The sequence below is a fragment of the Diabrotica virgifera genome, chromosome 6 (assembly GCF_917563875.1).
Source record: "Diabrotica virgifera virgifera chromosome 6, PGI_DIABVI_V3a".
NCBI classification, from domain to species: domain Eukaryota; kingdom Metazoa; phylum Arthropoda; class Insecta; order Coleoptera; family Chrysomelidae; genus Diabrotica; species Diabrotica virgifera.
The window spans coordinates 207,158,827-207,179,959 of NC_065448.1; the positions used below are offsets into that span (position 1 = coordinate 207,158,827).

At 32.6% G+C, this 21,133-nt stretch overlaps 2 protein-coding genes across 20 annotated transcripts in view; one reads left to right on the forward strand and one right to left on the reverse strand.

Moving 5' to 3' along the window:
• LOC126887167 (RNA-binding motif protein, X-linked 2) overlaps positions 1-5,829 on the reverse strand; it is an 11,384-nt gene extending 5,555 nt beyond the window's left edge. Inside the window, exons 1-3 of one of the 2 annotated variants that reach the window (XM_050654552.1) lie at positions 5,723-5,829; positions 3,258-3,373; positions 3,048-3,200 (exon numbers count right to left, since the gene is read on the reverse strand). In XM_050654552.1, the coding sequence (XP_050510509.1) occupies positions 3,048-3,200; positions 3,258-3,271 (167 nt within the window). In that variant the 5' untranslated portion in view covers positions 3,272-3,373; positions 5,723-5,829. Of the gene's footprint in view, positions 1-3,047; positions 3,201-3,257; positions 3,381-5,722 lie in introns of those variants that run through there. The other variant, XM_050654551.1, reaches the window with a different exon arrangement.
• A 40-nt stretch (positions 5,830-5,869) lies between these two features.
• LOC126887162 (stromal membrane-associated protein 1-like) overlaps positions 5,870-21,133 on the forward strand; it is a 58,259-nt gene continuing 42,995 nt past the window's right edge. For all 18 annotated transcript variants that reach the window (XM_050654527.1, XM_050654532.1, XM_050654536.1 and 15 more), the window contains exon 1: positions 5,870-6,079. In XM_050654527.1, coding sequence (XP_050510484.1) covers positions 5,962-6,079 — 118 coding nt within the window. In that variant the 5' untranslated portion in view covers positions 5,870-5,961. The remainder of the gene's footprint in view (positions 6,080-21,133) is intronic.

Here is a 21,133-nt window from a genome sequence, read left to right on the forward strand (position 1 = left end):
CCATTTGTCAAAAACTGTGAAAGAAATACCACTTTCCACTAGATTTAAAAAAAATGTTAAAGATTTACTCTTAAGAAAAGCATATTATTCTATAAATGAATATCTGGAGGACAAACTGCAGTAGCTTCATATTTTACTTGTAAAAATGTTATTTTATATATTTTATGTTTTGTCAATTTTGTTACACTGTGAATATTGTATTATTGGGACCGTGCAAGTTCGGCAAAGCGACCCCTATTTCTACGCTCTGTACTATTATTCGCACTTTTAATTATATTGGCCAATTATATTAGTCCTGGTTACTGGATAATTGTCAAGGCCATAGTCCAAAAAAAATAATAAGAAGAAAAAATAAGATTCAGGTTATGTTATGAAAACATCAACAATTGTATGTAGTAAATAAAATTAGTTATTAAAATGCAGTACTGCAAGCAAAATACAATTAATTAAATTTACCTTTATATAATAATTCCGTATCATATCAATATTGTGGAGCAATATATAATTTTTCTGCTTCATTGACAGAAGGTATGAAATATACCTCAATTTGACAATTTCAATTGACAATATGAATTATTTAAGATAGTTGCAATATTTCTCCGTGACTCGCACAGGGTCGTTCCTCGTTTCCCTTTCCAAGTACTTGCACACCGCGAATACACATTAATGCTTTTTTTATACTGAATTCTGTAGTGACGTATCCTAGACATTTATTTTGAATGTCTTAAAGGATCAATAAAGTATGACTATGACTATGACTTTACACAACAGTAAATTATTACCAATTTATAAATTTCCGTATAAAACTTTGATTAAAAAACCAAGAATCATAATTCCTAAATATACAGAATCAAATCATTTAAATAATATTTTAGTAAAATCTATACTGAGCGACTTTGTGGATTACACAGTAATTTACACAGACGGTTCTAAAAATCAAACAGGAGTAGGATGTGCTATGAATGTGCAAAATACCCATCAACATAATAATTACAAATTATCTAGTATTAGTAGTATTTTTACAGCTGAGATTATAGCCATCGAAAAAGCTCTAGAATGGATCAAAGAGAATAATATTGAAAAAGCTGTGATAGTAACAGACTCCAGATCTGCAATATATGTAATTAAAAACACTGATTTTAGTTCATACAAATCACAAATTTTATGTAATATAAAAAATAATTTGTCTAAAGTGGAAGTAGTATTTATATGGGCAAAAGGGCATGCCGGTATACTGGGTAATGAGAAAGTGGATGAGTTGGCCAAAGAAGCAGTAAAAAATGGTGAGATTCTAACTCAGATCTTATCGACAGATGCAATAAATGACGTCAAAGCTAGAATAAATAAAATATGGAAAAATATTTCAAGCATATCAAAAAATTTATATTTTTCTTTACATCAAGAACTTCCTCCTCCACCTGAATACATATTTAAGTATAACCTGCCAAAGCAAGATATTTCTACTATCGTCAGATTAAAAACTCGACACGGAAAATATGAGGCACATCTGCACAAATTAGGAATAGTTAATTCATCAGTCTGTTTTTGTGATAATGTTTCGATTAGAGATTGAACCATATTTTCTTTGAATGCAAAATTAACGAGAGATATATAAATCAATTATATTACAATTTACGACAAACACAAGTTCATTTTCCAATTAGTATAGAATATCTAATAAGTTGTCATAAAATGGAAATATTTAAATTACTCATTAACTACTTGAGAGAAACAAATATAGTCATTTAAGTGAAATAGGTATAAATATAACAAAACTAATAAATTGAGGTAAAAATAAAATAAAAATCTGTGGCTAACGGACCCGCATCCAAGCCATTTTTTCTCTCACACACACACATATGACTATAACTAATCTCATGAAGCACCCATTGAGACTTGGGAACAATATCTACCAAATGTGCTGCATTCCATTTGTTCATTGTTATGTACCGCAACTAACTGTACTCCACACAAAAGAATGTTCGTGCACACACGTAGATCTCCAAATGGGAATACAGTACCGTCATGCCTAACAGAATCAAGACTTGTCTTGATGAAAAGGTTCGATCGGAAAAACAAGTACCAACCTATCGTAGAAGAAGTAGAGGTTATAGAGGCAAATCCTGATTACTCCTTTGTTAAACTGAAAGATGGACGGGAGACCACTGTGTCTAATCATCATCCAATTGGACAAGGTAAAGGAGAAACACTAGATATACCAGGTCAAGAATCAGTATTAGTAGAGGGCCCACTTGAATCACATTTAAGTCTCAATGATTCCTCATCCAATGATACAACTACACAAAACATACCGCCCCAGGCAGATATGACTATATCTCCCTCTCCTCCGAACTTATTACCTCTTAAAGTACAACCAATGTGCTCTCAGCGAAGCTCATTACCTCCTTCAGAAGCGCCTAGAAGATCTGAAAGAGGTCGTCATTCACCACGGTATTTGAAAGACTATAGTGTGGGAGAATGATGTGATATTCTCCTCCCAACCACCTTGGTATTGCATTGGCTGCACTTTAAATATTTGTAATAGTATAAAGACTACTTTATTCTGTCAGTGTTTGACATTAGTCAGTGTCACTGCCAAGTTTATTCTCTTGTTAATATTGTTTAATTTTATGTTGATTAAAACCTTACATCACAGGTTTTACTTAATTATTTCACAGACAAAGAACGAGAACTGTCCATGTGCTACAGAACAAAAACAAGGAATGTCAGCAGTATCCCACGTGTAGCTCCTGGTAATGCTGCGATTATTTTTTTAAGTAGTAAAGGTGTTTATGCTTGAAAGTGAGAATACTTTGATAGTTTACCATTTGAATAAGAATTGCTAAAATTGTTTGTTATTGTTAATGGTTGAAAGGTAAAAGGTTGTAACCCACAAATCAAGGACTGTTTGACTGAGGACTTGGGAGAGAAAAGTTTAGGTGAAGAAGGCACCATAGACAGAAATGAGTGGCATAGAAGAGTAATAATCTGTTAATTTTGAGTATCTATCATGAATTTTCTGATACATCAGGATGTCATTAACTTACTGTGAGAATATGCAAATAATATCTCCTTCCGTCAAATCATATGGTAGGCCCCCAACAAATATCCAGGCACTGTCCCTGTACTGATCATGCCAAGAAGTCTTATTTTTCGTTCCCAATTCATTCTCGCTTAGTTTTAAAACATTTTTCATATTCCTACAACAATAATATGTATTACTAAATCTAATAAATAATAATTGATAACTGACTTACGTTAAAGGATTCATTTTGGAATGATTTTTGAAATTATTGTTTAGCTTTTTTTCAGGTTAGTTTAAATTTTGTAAACATTCCCAAAACGTTTTTTGACACTTTGACAGTTCAGTTGTGTCAAACCATAGCCACCTTTACTTTACAAGCCATGAAGTTGAAACTTGGCAACATCTAAGCGTAGACCGGTTAATTCTGACAGTTCTCATTTATTTTTAAATGTTTTTAAATAATATTCACTGTATTTACAGAAAAACTCAAACATTTTACAATATTTCGTGCTCCAAATTATAAAGAGTATTAAAAGGTATGTATTAAGATGATTTTAGTTCAATATAATATATTTTTATATAATATATTTTATAGTATAATATATTTTTATATAAACTTACGTGCATATAGAAATGCGTCCACTTAAAATTTTTGTCATTTTTGATGTCTTATATTTACTAAACCTGTTGGCCGATTCAAGTGATTTTTTTAATATGTTATAGCCTGATTCTTTAACAATACTGCTGTAATAATATTGTTGCTAAGCAGTTAATTTTTTATTGTATAACGGGCATTTATAAAATAGTGAAATTAAAACCCAACTATAGCCTCGATCAGGTTTTCTTAACATTCTGTTTTTTATTCATTCGCTTATGTTGGATAATAAAAAAAAGTTAGCTACTTTAACAACTAGATAATATATCTTTTATCAATACAGGGTGTTTCTAAATAAGTGCGACAAACTTTAAAGGGAAAGTAACAATGTAATCATTTTTTTCGAATCTTGAAAAATCTAATAAGTATTTTTGAAAAATTTAAACGCAGAATGAAAGATTACTTTATCACCGAGGGCCGAAAGTCCCTTAGAATGAATATTCCACAGGGTGATGCGAACTTTGAGAAAAAAAAGACAGTTTAATTCGTACACCCGGTATATATACAATGAAAATTTACTTATTTAGCAACAATATTATTACAGGGGTATTGTTAAAGAATCAGGCTATAACATATTGTGAACATTTCAAACAGCTTGTTTTCTGCAATAAAGGAGAGACAACTGGAGCAGATTACTACGATTATTTGCAGAGAGATGGTTTGTGCTTAGCAACAGACTCAGTAAAATTTATTTATTATCATCTTTGTTCAACATTCGAATTTATTATAAATAGTCCCAATCTTGAAAAATTATTTTTGCAGCACAATTGTCACCTGAAGCTGTTATTATGTTTGGTAATGAAAAGTTTACAACATGAAGGCTTTCATTTAAATTTTGAATTTGAGTGTGAATGTGGGGAAATGCCTTCAAAGTTGATTCTGCTATTATAAAAATTATGTGTAATATTGTTTTAAATAATTATACAAAAAACAAAAATAGCAGCCATCAAAGTGATGAATTTTCAAAAAAGTATAAAAAGAAAAGTAATGCTAAGAGGAATAACAAAAAAAGAAAGTTATCGACTCTAAACCCCAACACTTCACTAATAAAGATATTATTTATTTAAAATAAAGTATTTTACACATATTCTTGTTATTGTTTTTTTTTTGTATAATAATAATAATATATTAAAACCCAACTATAGACTCTGTGTGTGTGTGTGTGTGTGTGAGAAAAAATGGCTTGAATGCGAGTCCGTTAGCCACAGATTTTTATTTTATTTTTACCTCAATTTATTAGTTTTGTTATATTTATACGTATTTCACTTAATAACCTAACTATAGACTCTGGTTTTCTTAATAACATTCTGGTTTTTTTATTATTTCGCTTTTGGATAATAAAAAAAGTTACTTTAACAACTAGATTTTTGTTCTTTATCAATTCAGGGTGTTTCTAAATAAGTGCGAAAAACTTTAAAGGGAAAGGAACAAAATGCAAAATTTTGACGCCTGTCAAAATTTTCAGTGTATTTTAAATGCAATCATTTTTTTCGAATCCTGAGAAAACTAATAAGTATTTTTGAAAAATTTAAACGCTGAATGAAAGATTACTTTATTACCGAGGGCCGAAAGTCCCTTAGAATGAATGAAAAGTTGTTTTTGAATGACATATTTGAAACTAAAAATCACACTAAATTTTCTTAATTTTTCGCCCCCGTAACTTATTAAAATAAACATAGAAGTTTTCAGGGATTTTCGGCCCTCGGTCCTAACGTAATCTTTCATTCTGCGTTTAAATTTTTGAAAAATACTCATTAGTTTTCTTAGGATTCGAAAAAAAATAATCCCATGTATATTCTTGTTATTGGTTTTTTTTTGTATAATAAACGTTACTTACAAGGAAGTACTTTTAATTTTATATTGTACAAACTTCTAATTAATAATATTTTCTTGTTCGACTCAAAAAATACTATAAATTTTACCAGAATTTCTACTTTAAAATTGTGTTTTCAAAAGCGGTAGTCCGAAAGTCGGACTACGCACGTCATCAATTGCGATGTTGCCTTTTTCTCTTCATGGCTTGTTAAGTAAAGGTGGCTATGGTCAAACTGACAATTTAGCTCATCGTCTTTCAATTTCGGATGGCCTTTATCTACTTAGGTAAAAGAATTTTTTTTGAAGATCTACTATTTGACATTTACAAATATCCCCACCAGCCGGTAATCAAATCGAATTGACAACGCATGCGTATATCAGACAGTGACGTTTTGTGAATGGCAACCACCCCTGAGTTGTCATTTATGAACTTTTTTATGTGTTTATAAACAATTAAAAAGGAAAAATGAGTCTCAAACCAGAAAAAGATAAAGTCAAGCAATTACAAGATAAATGCCAATCAGTTCTCAACTCTCTGTTAAGGGATGAAGATAATAAATATTGTGTAGATTGCGACTCTAAAGGTATGTATGTATTTTTAATATTTTTTATCTTTGCATATTACAGTCGATATCAAATAACAATATGTTATCGCTAATGATTGTGAGTAGTAGACTGTTCATTGCAAAAAGAGGCGTTAGTATTAGTATTGCATATAATCAGAGAACATAATATGCCACCTGCCTGGGGGCCTAATTTTTTTTTAATTTTAAATTTTTGTTACTAAACTTATTTTCCTATATATTTGAAACTCATCCATACATAATTGTGATATACTTTGAAATATGTATAAATCTAAAATATAGTTTCAATTTAAAATTATTTATTTACTCCTTGTAATTTAACTGAAGATAGCAGTCCCTAATAATGCTAGTTTGTATGAAATTTATGTTTTTTAACATGTTACTACTCTAAAAAGGTGTATGAGAACAGAATTTACTAAGGTTTCTGTTATTACAAGTTTATAGATTTACTGGGAAAATCCTATTTGTCATTCATGTAGATTATTTAACTTTTTTATGTTTCCAAGATAAGTATCTAATAAACTTACATATCAAGTGTTTTAGCTTCATAATACTTTTTCATAATTATGATGTTATAATACATTTTTATAAATATTAACGACTGTAATTTAAATAATGGATTGCCAACTCTGCCGTGCTAAGCCCAAAGGCGGTAACTGATTTTTTATCGAAAATGACATTTTTGTATTTCTAGGTAGGTTTCATTATATTATAATGCTTCTACAACTCCAAAGACTTTGTAAATATATTCTAGATACCCATTATAATAGTTCTACAACTCCAAGGACTTGGTAAAAATATTATAAATACCTATAATCTACGTAGAAATACAACAATCTCATGTTCGATAAAAAATCAGTTACCGCCTTTGGGCTTAGCACGGCAGAACTGGAGCTAACCAGTGAACCAATCAATAGCTTTTTACAATTTTCATCATTTAATAAATAACACTGAAACATCAAGCTATGTGAACAGTTAACCCTTTCAGGACTGTACCTATTTTACCTCACAGTGTCACACAGACAGCAGTTTTTAGCCTGCTTTGTGGAACGACGGAACATATGGGTTAGAATAAAAAAATTATGGACTTGTTTAGGTCTGTGATCTGTCTGGCAGATTAGCAAGTCGTGATATAACTGCCAGTCGTCTACCTGCCAGTTTCATTTTATAAACTTTGGCTGATTACTCATACACTGTGGAGACTGGTAAACATAGTGGCAGATATATATCTGTCTGTAGTCCGTGTAGCAATTTTTCTTCCGTCAGATATATTGCTCACCCGTCCTAAAGAGGTTAAACGCTATACCATGTATTAATTAAATAGCAGAACAACTTCTGATTCTGTGGAACATGATTTTTATGGTCTGCAAATGAAAATATGGCAGTTTATAAGAGGTCAAAGAACGAATGTACAGGAACTAATAGAACCAAAACATTTAGAAAAGGATACATGTACCAACTATCTAAAAAAGCTCTATGCAGAGGAAGAACAAAAATGATGCTAGAATCAGAAATATCAGAAATTACCACAAATGAAGAATTTAATATAAATACACAAGAAGTTAAAAAAATACCTACTTACTTGAAAAACTGAAGAACAGAAAAGCTGCAGTTAAAAACAGAATACCAAATGAATTACTGAAGTATTCATCATCATGTAGCGCAGTGGCGGCTCGTGGTAATTTAAGGAGGGTGTTCAATTAAAGAATGTAATTATACAAACGGTGAATATGCGCCGCAGGCGAAAAATTTTTGGGGCCTCGCCAAAAGATGTTCTGTAAAATGAAACCTATCTTTGACCCGATTAGTCAGGATGTCACACACTTTTTTTGTTTTGTGCAGAATATGATACCTACTGAATGATGGCGCTTCTTCAATGGTGAAGGTGGAGGCAGAAGTTACGAATAATGAAATGGCTTTGTCAAAACTGTTTAAAAATCCGTTTATATTAACGGCATCCAAAGACAGAGATTGAAATTATAGTTTTATTCTTTGAAAATACTAAACATGGAGAACATAATAAAGAATGTAGTTTATCACACCCACATAATCACTAAATTTTTCTATATTGTTCAACTTTAAAACAATGTTTAAACTTTTTGTTTCTTATTGCAAATTCTTGTACCAAGTTTATCTCCGGCCAAGTTAGTCCATTCTTTTTATAAGAAGTCGATTTTCGAAACTATTTGCATTTTCTTTTATAAACTTTACTGAATAAGGCTCCACCATCCTAAAAAAACTACCTACCAAAATTGTATTTAATAAAATCCCACAACAGAAAATGCCAAACTGTGAATCGAAACGCTTCGCCCCGGTCTCTGTGTGCAGTGCACAAATGGTCAATGTTTTAAGATAGGAGAATCCCTGGTTCACGTATTTTTAAGAGCTCTCGTTCTTCTATAGGGTTACTGTATAGTGGCTGGGTTCAATTTGAATTCTGCACTTACCACGTTCTAGCGTAGCAGTGTTGTGCGAACAAATTATGTGATTAATAAATACAGTTATATTTTAATGATACTATGATATTTATGAGATTTAAGAAAAAATATTTTAATGATATTTATGAGATTTTTAAAAATATGTATTTTAATGAAATTTGATTGGGTGTTCACTGCACAAATGACCAATGGAGAAACCGCCCCTGATGTAGCGCTACAACCCTGGGTGGGTCCTGGCTGACTGTACAACTTTCTTCCAATTTCTTCAGTCTTCCATCAACCTAGGGTCAAATGGAATGTTCATTTTCCAGAGATCTGCTTGGATGTTATTTCTTCATCGCATTCTGGGACGTCCAAGTGGTCTTTTGCCTGTAGGAATCTCCTCACATACCAGTTTTACAAGTCTTTCGTTATGAAGTCTGTGCATGTGGCCTGCCCCTCTTAGTTGCTGTGATTTAATTTTGGACAATATCAGTGTCATTGTAAAGTGCTTTTAATTCGATGTTGGTTCTGATCCTATACTGGTTTGTGTTAATGTCGTGGTGAGGTGCGAAAATTTTTCTAAGTATTTTTCATTCAAAGCGTCTTGGCTTTTCTTCGTTTGATTTGGTCATGGTCCATGTTTCGCATCCACATATGTTAGTACTGGTCTGACTGAAGTATTATGGAGCAGTAATGACAGAGCAATTAACAACATTAATACATTAATTAACAAAATTATAAAACAGTAAAATACTGGAAGAATGGAGAATGAACTAATTCTACTATTCAAAAAAAAAAGAGATAAAAAACAGCCTGAAAACTACAGAGGTATCAACTTGTTAAATACTACCCTAAAGAAGCACACAAGAATTTCAAAAAATACAGAAAAGCTGCAATTAAAGACGGAATACCAAATGAATTACTGAAGTATTATAGAGCAGCAATGGCAGCAATTAACAACATTAATACATTAATTAACAAAATTTTAAAATACTGGAAGAATGGAGAATGAACTAATTCTACTATTCAAAAAAAGAGATAAAAACAGCCTGAAAACTACAGAGGTATCAATTTGTTAAATACTACCCTAAAACTTACGACTAAAATTCTACAAGAACTATGGCCGGTTTCACCAACAACAAATAGTAGTGTATTCTATGAATAAAGTTATTCGACCAATAAACTGACATTTCTAAATTTTACTAACATCAAATGAGACTTATTTTATATATTTATCAAATAAATACTTACTCTTCGAATAAATTGGTAAGTTAATCTTGCTGTAAATATTAAGAAGAAAGTAAATTCGCCAGTTCAACTTTAAATTATCAAAATTATTTTGAAACAAAATATAAATATAAACGTCTATTAAATTTTAATAGACGAATATATTCATTGATTTATTTGTTGTTGGTGAAACCGGACCCTAATGAATCAGAGGATAAGTTTAGCAGGGTTTTTGTACTGAAAGATCATTTTTATAGATGCAATATTCGTCATAAAGCAAATTACTGACAAATCACTGGAGTATAATAGACCAGGATTTCTACATTGTTGACTTGAACAATAGACTGTTGACAATAGACTTGAAGAAAGCATTTGACAGAGTAAGACTCAAAGATGTAATACATCTTCTGAATAATAGAGAAGTTCCCCTAGATTTCATTAAAACTATTGAAACCATCTACCAAAACAACAAAATGGAAGTCAGAGTAGATGGGCAACTTACAGAGTCTATAGACATAGGCAGCGGAATAAGACAGGAGAGCTCATTGAGCCCTATGCTCTTCAAGTTAATCATAGATGAAATCATCAAAAGCGTCAACAAAGGAAGAGGATACAGAATGGGAAACAAAGAAGTAAAAATACTCTGTTAGGCAGATGACACAATACTGATAGCCAAGATGAAGGTAGTCTGCAAAGATTAGTTCACAGTTTTAACATAAGAGCAACATAATTCAATATGACAATTTCATCTCAAAAAACTAAAACAATAGTAATCAGTAAAGAATCAATCAGATGTAAAATAGAAATTGATGGCATCAGTATTGAACAAGTAATGGAAATAAAATACCTTGGAATTACACTGTCCAGCTACGGAGGCCTGGACAAAGAAGTGAGTACAAAAAGCAAATAGACTGTCAGGATGCCTTAATAACACTATATTATGGTAAAACCGACATATTAATATTGAGATGAAGACAAGAATTTATAAAGCCAGTGTAAGACCAATAATGGCATCAGAAACTAGACCCGATACAGCCACAACACAAAGACTACTAGAATTGGTAGAAATGAGAGTACTGAGATTTATCGGAAATACACTGAGTTTGAAAGAGGAGTGAAGACATTAGAAGAAAGTGTAACATACAGAATACATAACTTATAAACATATGGACATAAAATAGAAATGTTAAATAGAAAAAAAAATGGAATAACCACATAAGTAGAATTGGGGAGACACATGTGATCATAATCAGAGCTGGGCCAGGTACTGATAAATTGTACTCGTGTACAGAGTACCAGGTACTTTTCATATTTGAGAAATGAGTACAGAGTACCGAGTACATTGCTCCAGAAAAGCAGGGTTGGAAAAAACCCGGGTTTTTTTTAAAAGCCCAACCCGACGGGTTTTTTTGGGTTTTTTTCGGGTTTTTTTGGGGATTTTCAGTTTTTTATTTAGATTAGATATATAGTTTCTGCTCTATCAAAAATTTTACAAAAATTATGAATTTTATTTTATACAAAATAAAGCAACTTGACATAAATAAATACATTTGGCATCACTGGCCATCAGTGCATCAGCACCTGCACTACGTCATTTGCCTCCACGCCAACAGCCGGATAATGGGGAATCACCGATATTTCTTCGGGGATTTATTTAGAGCACAAACCTCTTAATTTTGTCAATTTTAACTGTTCGTTTGATGCATTGATGAGTGCGTTTTGCCGTGGCGTTCTGGAGCTGTGAAATTACATCATTCTGAAATTATGGCAAATAACAGTAGATGTGGAAGAAAATTAGATTTCAGTTGGGCAGACGTTAACAAAATTGAAACGGAATGTGACAAAAATACAGATTCTGATTTTCCTGATAACTAATATGCTTTGCTGATGCTTTGTTTAACAAGAAACTTGTTTATTTTTTTATTTGTCTATATATCATGTTTAAAATAAGTGTTATTAGTTTAGTTTCAGTTTCTCTCGTTTTGTATTCTCCTACTACTTACTTTATGGTATTTATGCTAGTTTTTATTCAGAAATAAATATATGTATATGATGTTCATTCAACTGAAAATTTGCTATTTTTGAAAAAACCCCAAAAAACCCAATAATAGTGGGTTTTATAATTGAAAAAACCCAAAAAAACCCACTGGGTTTTATAAGATGGGGAAATTCTATGCCAACCCTGCAGAAAAGTACTCAGAATTACCCGAATTTCTTGTTCTTGGGTACTTATTTTGAGTATATTCGAATATAGAACCCGAAAAAAGGTAAGAAAGTAATAATAATCTATGCATCTCTAAATAAAAAAATAAGAATTTTAAAAATTATTCATCGATTAATAATCAGTATAACACCACTCACGCCCACTGATTAATTTTATTGGCTTTCTAGTCCATGTGGTGAGACCGCTCTCGCCTGGAAAAATTTCTGATTCGGTTTCTTTGTGGATTCCTATTCAAAAATGTCCCCTTTAAACAAATCTGAAGGGTGCCGAGCGAAATTTTTGGACAGAAATTGTTTAAACAATTTTTTTAAACAAATACAAAAAATCACGTTTTTTTTTCTATGGAACATACATTTTTAAGTTTTGTAGGTCATTATAAACAAGAAAGGTATCTTGTAAATTTTCCCAAAAATTGATAGTTTTCGAGTTATAGGCGATTTAAAATCTGAAAAATGCGAAAATACGCATTTTCGAGGCCTAAAAACTCATATTTAAATTAGTATTTTTGAGGTTGCCAGATACTACTACAGAAGAGTGATTGCGTCTAGCCTTAATTTAAACCGTTGTTTTTTAATTGTTAAATATGCATGTCCATCCGATTTTTTGCCGGTGCGGCGCGCTCTATTTCAAAAATCTCCTATTTTCCTCCGAAAAATAATTTTTCTAGATGCTTTGGGATATTCTAAATTAAATAAGTTTCTTGACATTTTTCTCAAAAGTTAACAGTTTTAAAGTTATAAGCGATTTAAAACTATTAACTTTTGAGAAAAATGCCAAGAAACTTATTTTATTTAGAATATCCCAAAGATTCTAGAAAAAATATTTTTCGGAGGAAACTAGGAGATTTTTGAAATAGAGTGCGCCGCACCGGCAAAACAGTCGGATAAACACGCATATTTAACAATTAAAAAACGACGGTTTAAATTAAGGCTAGACGCAATCACTCTTCAGAATCTTGAAGACGAATATTAATTTAATCTTCAATTCAAGTATCTGGCAACCTCAAAAATACTAATTTAAATATGAGTTTTTAAGCCTCGAAAATGCGTATTTTCGCATTTTTCAGATTTTAAATCGCCTATAACTCGAAAACTATCAATTTTTAAGAAAAACTACAAGATACCTTTCCTGTTTAGAATGGCCCAGAAAACCTAAAAATATATGTTGCAGAGCAAAAAACGTGATCTTTTGTATTTGTTTAAACAATTTCTGCCCAAAAATTCCGCCCGGCACCCTTAAGATTTGTTTGAAGGGGACATTTTTGAATAGGAATATAGTATCTAGTTCTTCGCAATAATCAAAATAAGCTAGATTTTTAGCAGCATTAATCACTATCTTTTTCAAAGTGTCCATAGAAAATTCTGCATTTTTTAAGACATTATACCAACGCAATTTAAACTTAGGATGGACAATTGCGGATATTATAATGGCCTCTTCCGATAACAAATTAAGTATTTCAGAGAATCTTTTCTTTAAGCTCTGCATACATAGTTTTAGAAAAAATTCGCCGTCATAACTCGATGTTTGAAGCTTTAACTTCTCCCATTTATTCCTCAAAGGTAGCAGACTTGGAAGTAAGTACCCCTAATAGACACATTCTTCTCCTTGCCGAACATTGAGGGTTGTAGCGAGAGGAAGACCATACAGTACCTCTAAGTACAGCAACTTGGTTTCTTTAAAGTCTCTTTTTTTTATATCAATCCTTTGAAAAAGAGAAGGTAACTTTTCTTTTTCACTTAAAATTTGCGAAACCGATTCATAATAAGAGTTCTTAGTGGCTTAGGTGGTGGTCTTTAGTCTCCTCCCAGTTATCAGGTGCGTAACATTTAAGTGATTTGCGGCTGTTATTTTTCAGACTTCTTATTATTTTGGATAGTTAAGTGTGTTTGTGACAATTTCTTTAAACGATGGCGTTGAAAAGTAGTTGAAATCATTAAATTTCTTGGGAATTAAATAACCTACAATTTCATATTTAAACATTTTTTCGTATCTCTGATGCTAATCTTTCTATTCTGAAAAAATCGACGTTTTAACCAAACTACAACAATTCGTTATTGCCTTTTAACTCCAGTTTTTTAAAAACTAATCTTTCTAAGCCAGTCAATTTCTAGAATCTATTAATAATACATAATTAAAGAAGAATGAATGAGGCCAATGACTAAAAACACCGCTAACTGACATTATTATACTTCCAATTGGATTTCTCCTCTTTTTTTTTAAATATATTGATTTTTTAGCCGTAACTTTTCTATTTTTTATCTTAGAAAGTTTGGTAAAAATAGTTATTTTTACCAAACGGTAACGCGAAGCGGGAGTTCGGCAAGCAGTCGAGTGCGGAAAAGAGACTTTCTGCAAGAGTTAGGAACAATATTTTTTCTAAGAGTCTTTAAAAAATTACCAAATCTTAATCAATTAATTTAATTAATATGAAAATACATACACAAATTAATTCTTTGACATGGTTGTCAAAACCAAACTTTCAATATAATTAGTTAGCATGACGACGATCTTGGTTTCCATGACGATGATTCAAAACGACTGTTATTTTCTACCGATTTGGCTTTCGAATATTATGTCAAAATAATTTTATTTCATCGAATTGTCGCGTTAATTTCATTAAAACAGGAACACAATAAGATATATTTGAAATAAATTAGTAAATAATATCTAAATATTAGTTTATTGCATGTATTATAATTACTTTAGGGCCATATTAACATATCTAAATTAACACGCGTGCGGAAAAGTAAAAACCGCATTGGGAAAAGTAACACGCGTGCGGAAAAGTGAAACTTTCTAAACTAAAATGCGTGCGCGAAAGTAGACATTTTTGCACGCTCGTAGAAAAATAATTTTGTAGGTTTTTATAAGGTCTATAAGCCTATTAATATTAAATCTTTTTAAAATCCTCAGTCGCAAAAAGAGGTGACTTTTAAAGGGTTGGTAAAGGTGGTTTTTGCATCTTATTACAAGTTTTAATTATCAATAGCTCACTCATTTTTTGCCGTAGCAAAATTTTTTTCAAACCAGTTTCTTAGTAATTAAATAAGCTAAAATTTCATATTTAAACATTTTTTCGTATCTCTGATGCTAATCTTTCTATTCTGGAGGAAAAGCCATTTTTTTCAAACTGCAAAAATTCGTTATTCGCTTAGAACTCCATTTTTTTTAAACTACTCACTGTAAGCCGGTCAAACTTCTAAAACCTATTAATACTATACAAATAAAGAAGACCAAATAAGGTTAATGACTAATTCTAATTACGGTGGTGATTAGGAGGTTGCTTCGGATCACTTTTTCGCTGAAAAAAGTAGGGACTATTATTTTCAATGTACGTCACTTAATTTTTGAGCTAGAGACTTTGTTTTTATATCTGGAGATAGGTATTTTAAAATGCTTTAAATTAGTTTGAATAAGTTATCCTCGAAAAATGCATAGTTTTCCCGTCTTTTGACTTTGAAACTACAGTATTTAGCATTTGACGAATAAGAGCTATCATTTAGTAGTGTATAGCTCAATTACTATTGGTCTTAATAAAAATTAAAAGAAATGGTTTTGTTTATTTTTTCAAAAGGTACATTTTGTTAAGTAAAGTTGTTTTGATAAAAAGAAAACTTTTGGAGTTATTAGCCTAAAACTAATTAACAACATTGATTTTTTCGATATAAAACTAACACTTTCGATAGCGAATAAATCGAAAACTATTAATTTTATCAAAAAAATGTATAGAGCGTTTTTTGCTTAGAATGAACGTTTTTACTAACTTTTGTGGTCAAAATATAATAAAAAATTTCCACCCCCGAGATGGGGTGGCAACCACCCCCATGGTAAAAGCGCCTTTCGGCATCATATAGATTTTGATCCTTGGACTATCCACTACTTATTCTCAAATTTTCAAGCAAATCAATCCATTCTGTAAAAATTGCGAGGTTTTGTCCTATTTTAAGCTTCATTACTTGGACTAAGGCATAATGCACACGAAGCGTATCGTCATAGACGCGTATTAGATGCGACGTTCGAAAAGCATACGCTTTCGTGCTGCTCACTTGTGTCTTTATGGAATACTGTACACGAAGCGTAAGCGGCGCGGAATCGTCAATGCAGACAAGCTTCAAGCCGCCAGGCGTACAACGATGTCAGTCGCTTGTAGTACGCTTGAGTGTTAGAACACCTTTTTTGACGGAATTTTATGAGAATGGCGGATCAAATATTAAAATTGGTCCAACTGATTGAAAATTATCAGTGTTTATATAATAATACCCAAACAAGAGTACTCCAGAAAAATGTGTGGAATTTAGAGTCATCTTCCGACAACTCTTTGGAGGCAATAAATAACCTTCTGTTGTAGTTTTTGTAGATATAAGAATGCACCCAAAATTTCCTCTGTTTCTTTTTTTGCGGTGGCGAAGATAATTTAACAAATGTAAGTCCTCTTCGTCACTTAACATCTTTGCAACTACTGTAACAGCATGGAAAACCTTAAAACAAGACGATCACATGCCGCTTGCAAATCCGAATCGTTTGCGGATTTTAAGGCGTAAAGGAATCGTCGCTGCATGACGAAACTTACACGCGTCTATGACGATACGATTCTTGTGCAGAATGCCTAATAGAAGAATCATAGGGCGTAAACATAATTTATTTCTCTGTGACGTTGTGGGTATTCTGTCGCCGAGTTACCTGGCGTTTGCTGTACAGCTGGATAGCTTTTGTCAAATGGATTTATACTGAAAACGGTGTTTTTTCGTGTTGCTGTTGCTATTAATTTGCTCTCTGCAGCGACAAGTTTAGACTTGCAAAATGTACTTGGAAAATATACTCGTATAATAAACGCGGGTACCGGGTATTTTAGCCTTTATGCTACGGGTACGAGTACCGAGTACTTTATTGAAAATGTACTCGTGTACTTTGTACTGAGTACCCAAAATGTACTTAGAGTACAAAATTCGGGTACTTGTACCTGGTTATTGCCCAGCTCTGGTCACAATAGCACAAGATGGAGTGATAACCTTCCATATAGGTATCAGTCCGCCAGTGAACCAGCAGAATTGCTTATAAAAGGCGAAGAAGAAGAACTTCTTTTTATAACAAAATACTTTTAACAATGAATATGAGCAACAAAATACTACATGAAAAATTAAAATCAATGCCTTAAAAGAAAAACTACCATTTGGTGTAACTGTAACAGCTTTCTTCAAAAGAGAAACTGAATGCAGATCATGAATGAAATTATATATTTTATCATAAAATGAATGAATTAGTCATACAATATATACCTAAGGCAAGCCGCACACCAAAGAAACATGAAACAAAAAACATGAAGCATGAAACGAAAAACATGTTTCATGAAAAGAAAACACTACTAAACAAATCTCAAAGTCCGCCTACCAATGAAACGAGTGTGATTCATGCTCATGACACATTTTTATTTTCGGAGAGTTTCATAAATGGCCGGACGTATATTTGTTTAGCAGTGGTTTATTTCCATGAAACGTAATTTACGTTTCATGTTTCTTTGATGTGCGGCCTGCCTAATAGCCCTCATTATAGTTAAGCACTGCTGTAAATTTATAAGTATTTACAAATAAGTGATTAAAATAGAATATCTCATTTAGTTATTATTCACAGATTTTATCAGTCGCAACATGTTTTAAATATAACTATTTTTAACTTTATTCTAAACCTTCAACATTTCATTATAATGACATTTCTCTAAATGACTTAAATAATATTTTCTGCAATTCCTTGGATAGATTTAAAACCATTTGTTGAACATACAATGTTAATGATATAATTTCTACCAACAATTTTTAAGCTTAAACTTTGTTTGTTTTTTATATCGTAATGTTCTTTTTTTTTCAAATATTGAATGGTTGCATATGTGAGTCCATATTAAATGTAGTAATGAAACAAAGACTTACTCACAATCATTTAATTATACTTTGACGACCGGTTTCGATCTCTACATTATTCAGATCATCTTCAGGTCGGCGTTACAAGTAGTTCAATGCTACAATTAAAGAAAACCAGAGTTAGAACATTGTCTGGTTGCACAAATGTTAATAGAAATTCTATTAACATTTGTGCAACCAGACAATGTTCTAACTCTGGTTTTCTTTAATTGTAGCATTTAACTACTTGTAACGCCGACCTGAAGATGATCTGAATAATGTAGAGATCGAAACCGGTCGTCAAAGTATAATTAAATGATTGTGAGTAAGTCTTTGTTTCATCACTACATTCTTTTTTTCCTTTAACTTATTAGCTTTGTTATCCAATAGATATTGTAATATTTGTTCTTTGTGTTGACACTGTTGGGCTTGCCCGTAAATAAATAAATAAAAAAAAATAATCCCTTCTGGATTTGTAGAAATAATAGATGTTTGGATATTTTTATCTCTGGAAACAATTGATCAAATTTACTGTTATTTGCTATCTGTAATCGGAATGAATTGACCAAAATTTCAGTTTAACACTTTCACGGACACAACTGCATATGAAGTCACATACTCCATAAGAAGACGTGGTTATATCTGAAGCGTGTGTGTGAATGTGTTAAACTCTTCAGTTCTATTCTGTCCTATATTCCATCGTCTTCATGTGGTTCACTATCTTCTTTTTTGAGATATTGTATACCCAACACCATACTCTTTTGCCAATTTGCACTTGTTTTCTCCACCATCTAACTTCTTTAAAATGTCCATTTTATTTTTTAAAGCTATAGTCGTGTGTTTTGGTTTACCTAGTTGGCATTTTTAACTACAATGTTCTCACTTAAAGCAGTAGGCAATTATATATGGACTTTTTTATGGTATATGGAATTTTTGCTCTCCTGAAAAGTTTTGACTTATGAGGTTTCGGTATTTAACCGTCTATATAAGGTTTGTTCGTAGAACGATCAGCAACCGTTGCCAACCGTCAGACGCAAGCGCGTTCGTAGTCTACGAACTCGAACTGTTAACTGCGCAGCGCTAACTGTTAACTGCGCATGCGTCTGATGGTTGGCAACGGTTGCTGATCGATTGGATCGTACTACGAACAAATCTATAATATGCACATGCACCTAATCAGTTTTGTGGTAAATGAAGGGTCTTGACTCTATTCAATCTTCTGTAGTCGACACAGAACCTTGTGGAGCTATCTTTGTAGGTTACCAATATCACTGGAGTAGATCAGTGCTACTCAACTATTCAATAACATTCCCTTTCAACATATTTTCAATACTGGTAAAAGCTTCTTTGTATTTTGCTAATGGGAGACATCTTGGTGCATACCTTATTGGGGTTGTAGTTGTCAGTGTTTATTTGATGTTAAACTGTATGTGCAGCCAGTTCAGCTGCCAGTGCAGCATTTTTCCTCTGAAAAAGATGTCATTTTCATTTTTTTATGAATTGGTTTGTTGATACATTTCAGTCCATTCTGGCCACTCTTAAAATTGGCATGCATATTCCAAGTATTTAGCCCCTTTTTTTATATAACCCCTAATGGATTCTGCAATCTGCCGGAAGGGCAATAAACGTTTGCTTTGGCAAATGTGAGATTGACATGTAGAGTATCACTCCAGTGAGTGATCTCCTTTAAAGAACTAGCTAAATTTAAATTTAGTGTTTTTTTGACAATGAGAGTACTTATTGGTGTCTATATGTCCTTAAAAGCTAAAACTAATCTGAGTCCTGTAGACAGGTCGGCAGGCAGCAGGCGTCCAAGTCTACGCACTTCGTTGACATCGGGCACGTTTAGGCGGTTGGCCAACACGTTAGGATGCACTGACACTCTTTCACTGTAACGAACACTGAACTGGTAGATCAATTCCTTGATGGATTCCAACTTGACGTCGTGTAGAATGACCCTGTTGGGGATGTAGAAAGGTGCATCGACGATGGTTCGCAACACTTTGTTTTGGAATCTTTGAAGGATGTCAATGTTGGAATTACTGGCGGTTCCCCAAAGTTGTATACCATATGTCCACACAGGATTGAGAATGGCCTTATACAACAGTATTTTGTTGTCCAATGATAATTTAGATTTGTGTCCAATCAGCCAATACATTTTGCTAAATTTAAGGCCTAGCTGTTTTCTTTTGGTGAATATATATTTCTTCCAAGTCATCCGTCGGTCCAAATGCATGCCAAGATATTTAGCATCGTCAGCTTGTGGGAGGTAGCAGTCGTTGATTTTTACTGGTGGACATGTTTCTCTGCGTAAAGTGAATGTCACTTGTGTAGATTTCGTTTCATTACCTCTGATACGCCATCTTTTTAGCCACTTTTGGATTTTATCAAGGTTTGTCTGAAGGTTCTTTGAGGCTGAGGCCGGATTGGTGTGGGATGCCAAGACCGCTGTGTCATCAGCGAATGTTGCTACAGTGGTGGTTCTTGTTCTTGGCAGATCAGCTGTATAAAGGAGAAACAATATAGGTCCCAAGACGCTGCCTTGAGGAAAGCCAGAATATATTGGATGTAATGCAGTAAGTTCACTCTCTTGTTTCACGAAGAAATGTCTGTCTGAAAGGTAGGATTTTAGTAGTTGATAGTGGGGATAGGGTAAGAGTTCTTTCAATTTAAATTGTAAGCCGCTATGCCACACTTTGTCAAATGCCTGTGATATATCCAAGAAGGCTGCTGAGCAATATCTTTTACCGTTCAGATCCCTGTAGATTTGGTTAGCTAATCTGTGCACCTGCTCAATTGTTCCGTGCTTTTTTCGAAATTCAAACTGATGATCTGGAATAAATTTTTTTAAATTTATTATTATTTCGAGCCTACTGGCGTAGAGCTTTTCGAAAACTTTGGATAACATTGGGAGCAGGCTTATTGGCCTATATGAGGAGACGACTTCTGTTTTTTTCCGGGCTTAGGGATCATGATGATTTGTGCAACCTTCCAGGTGCAGGGGAAGTAACTCGTCCGTAGCATTGCGTTGAATATGAAGGTTATAAGTTTGTAACATTTTTCAGGTAACTCTTGTAGGATTTTTCCAGAAATTAGATCGAATCCAGGTACCTTTTTTATGTTGATTTCATGCTTTACAATGTGTTTGACTTCTTTTACAGTAAATTTATGTAGAGGCAAGTCCATTTGAAATGGGGCATCTAGGTAGTCCATTATTTATTTTTTTTTCTGCGGTGGATACCTCGGAAGGAAATGGTTTAAATACATTTTTTAGGTGTTCCTGGCCCCTTTT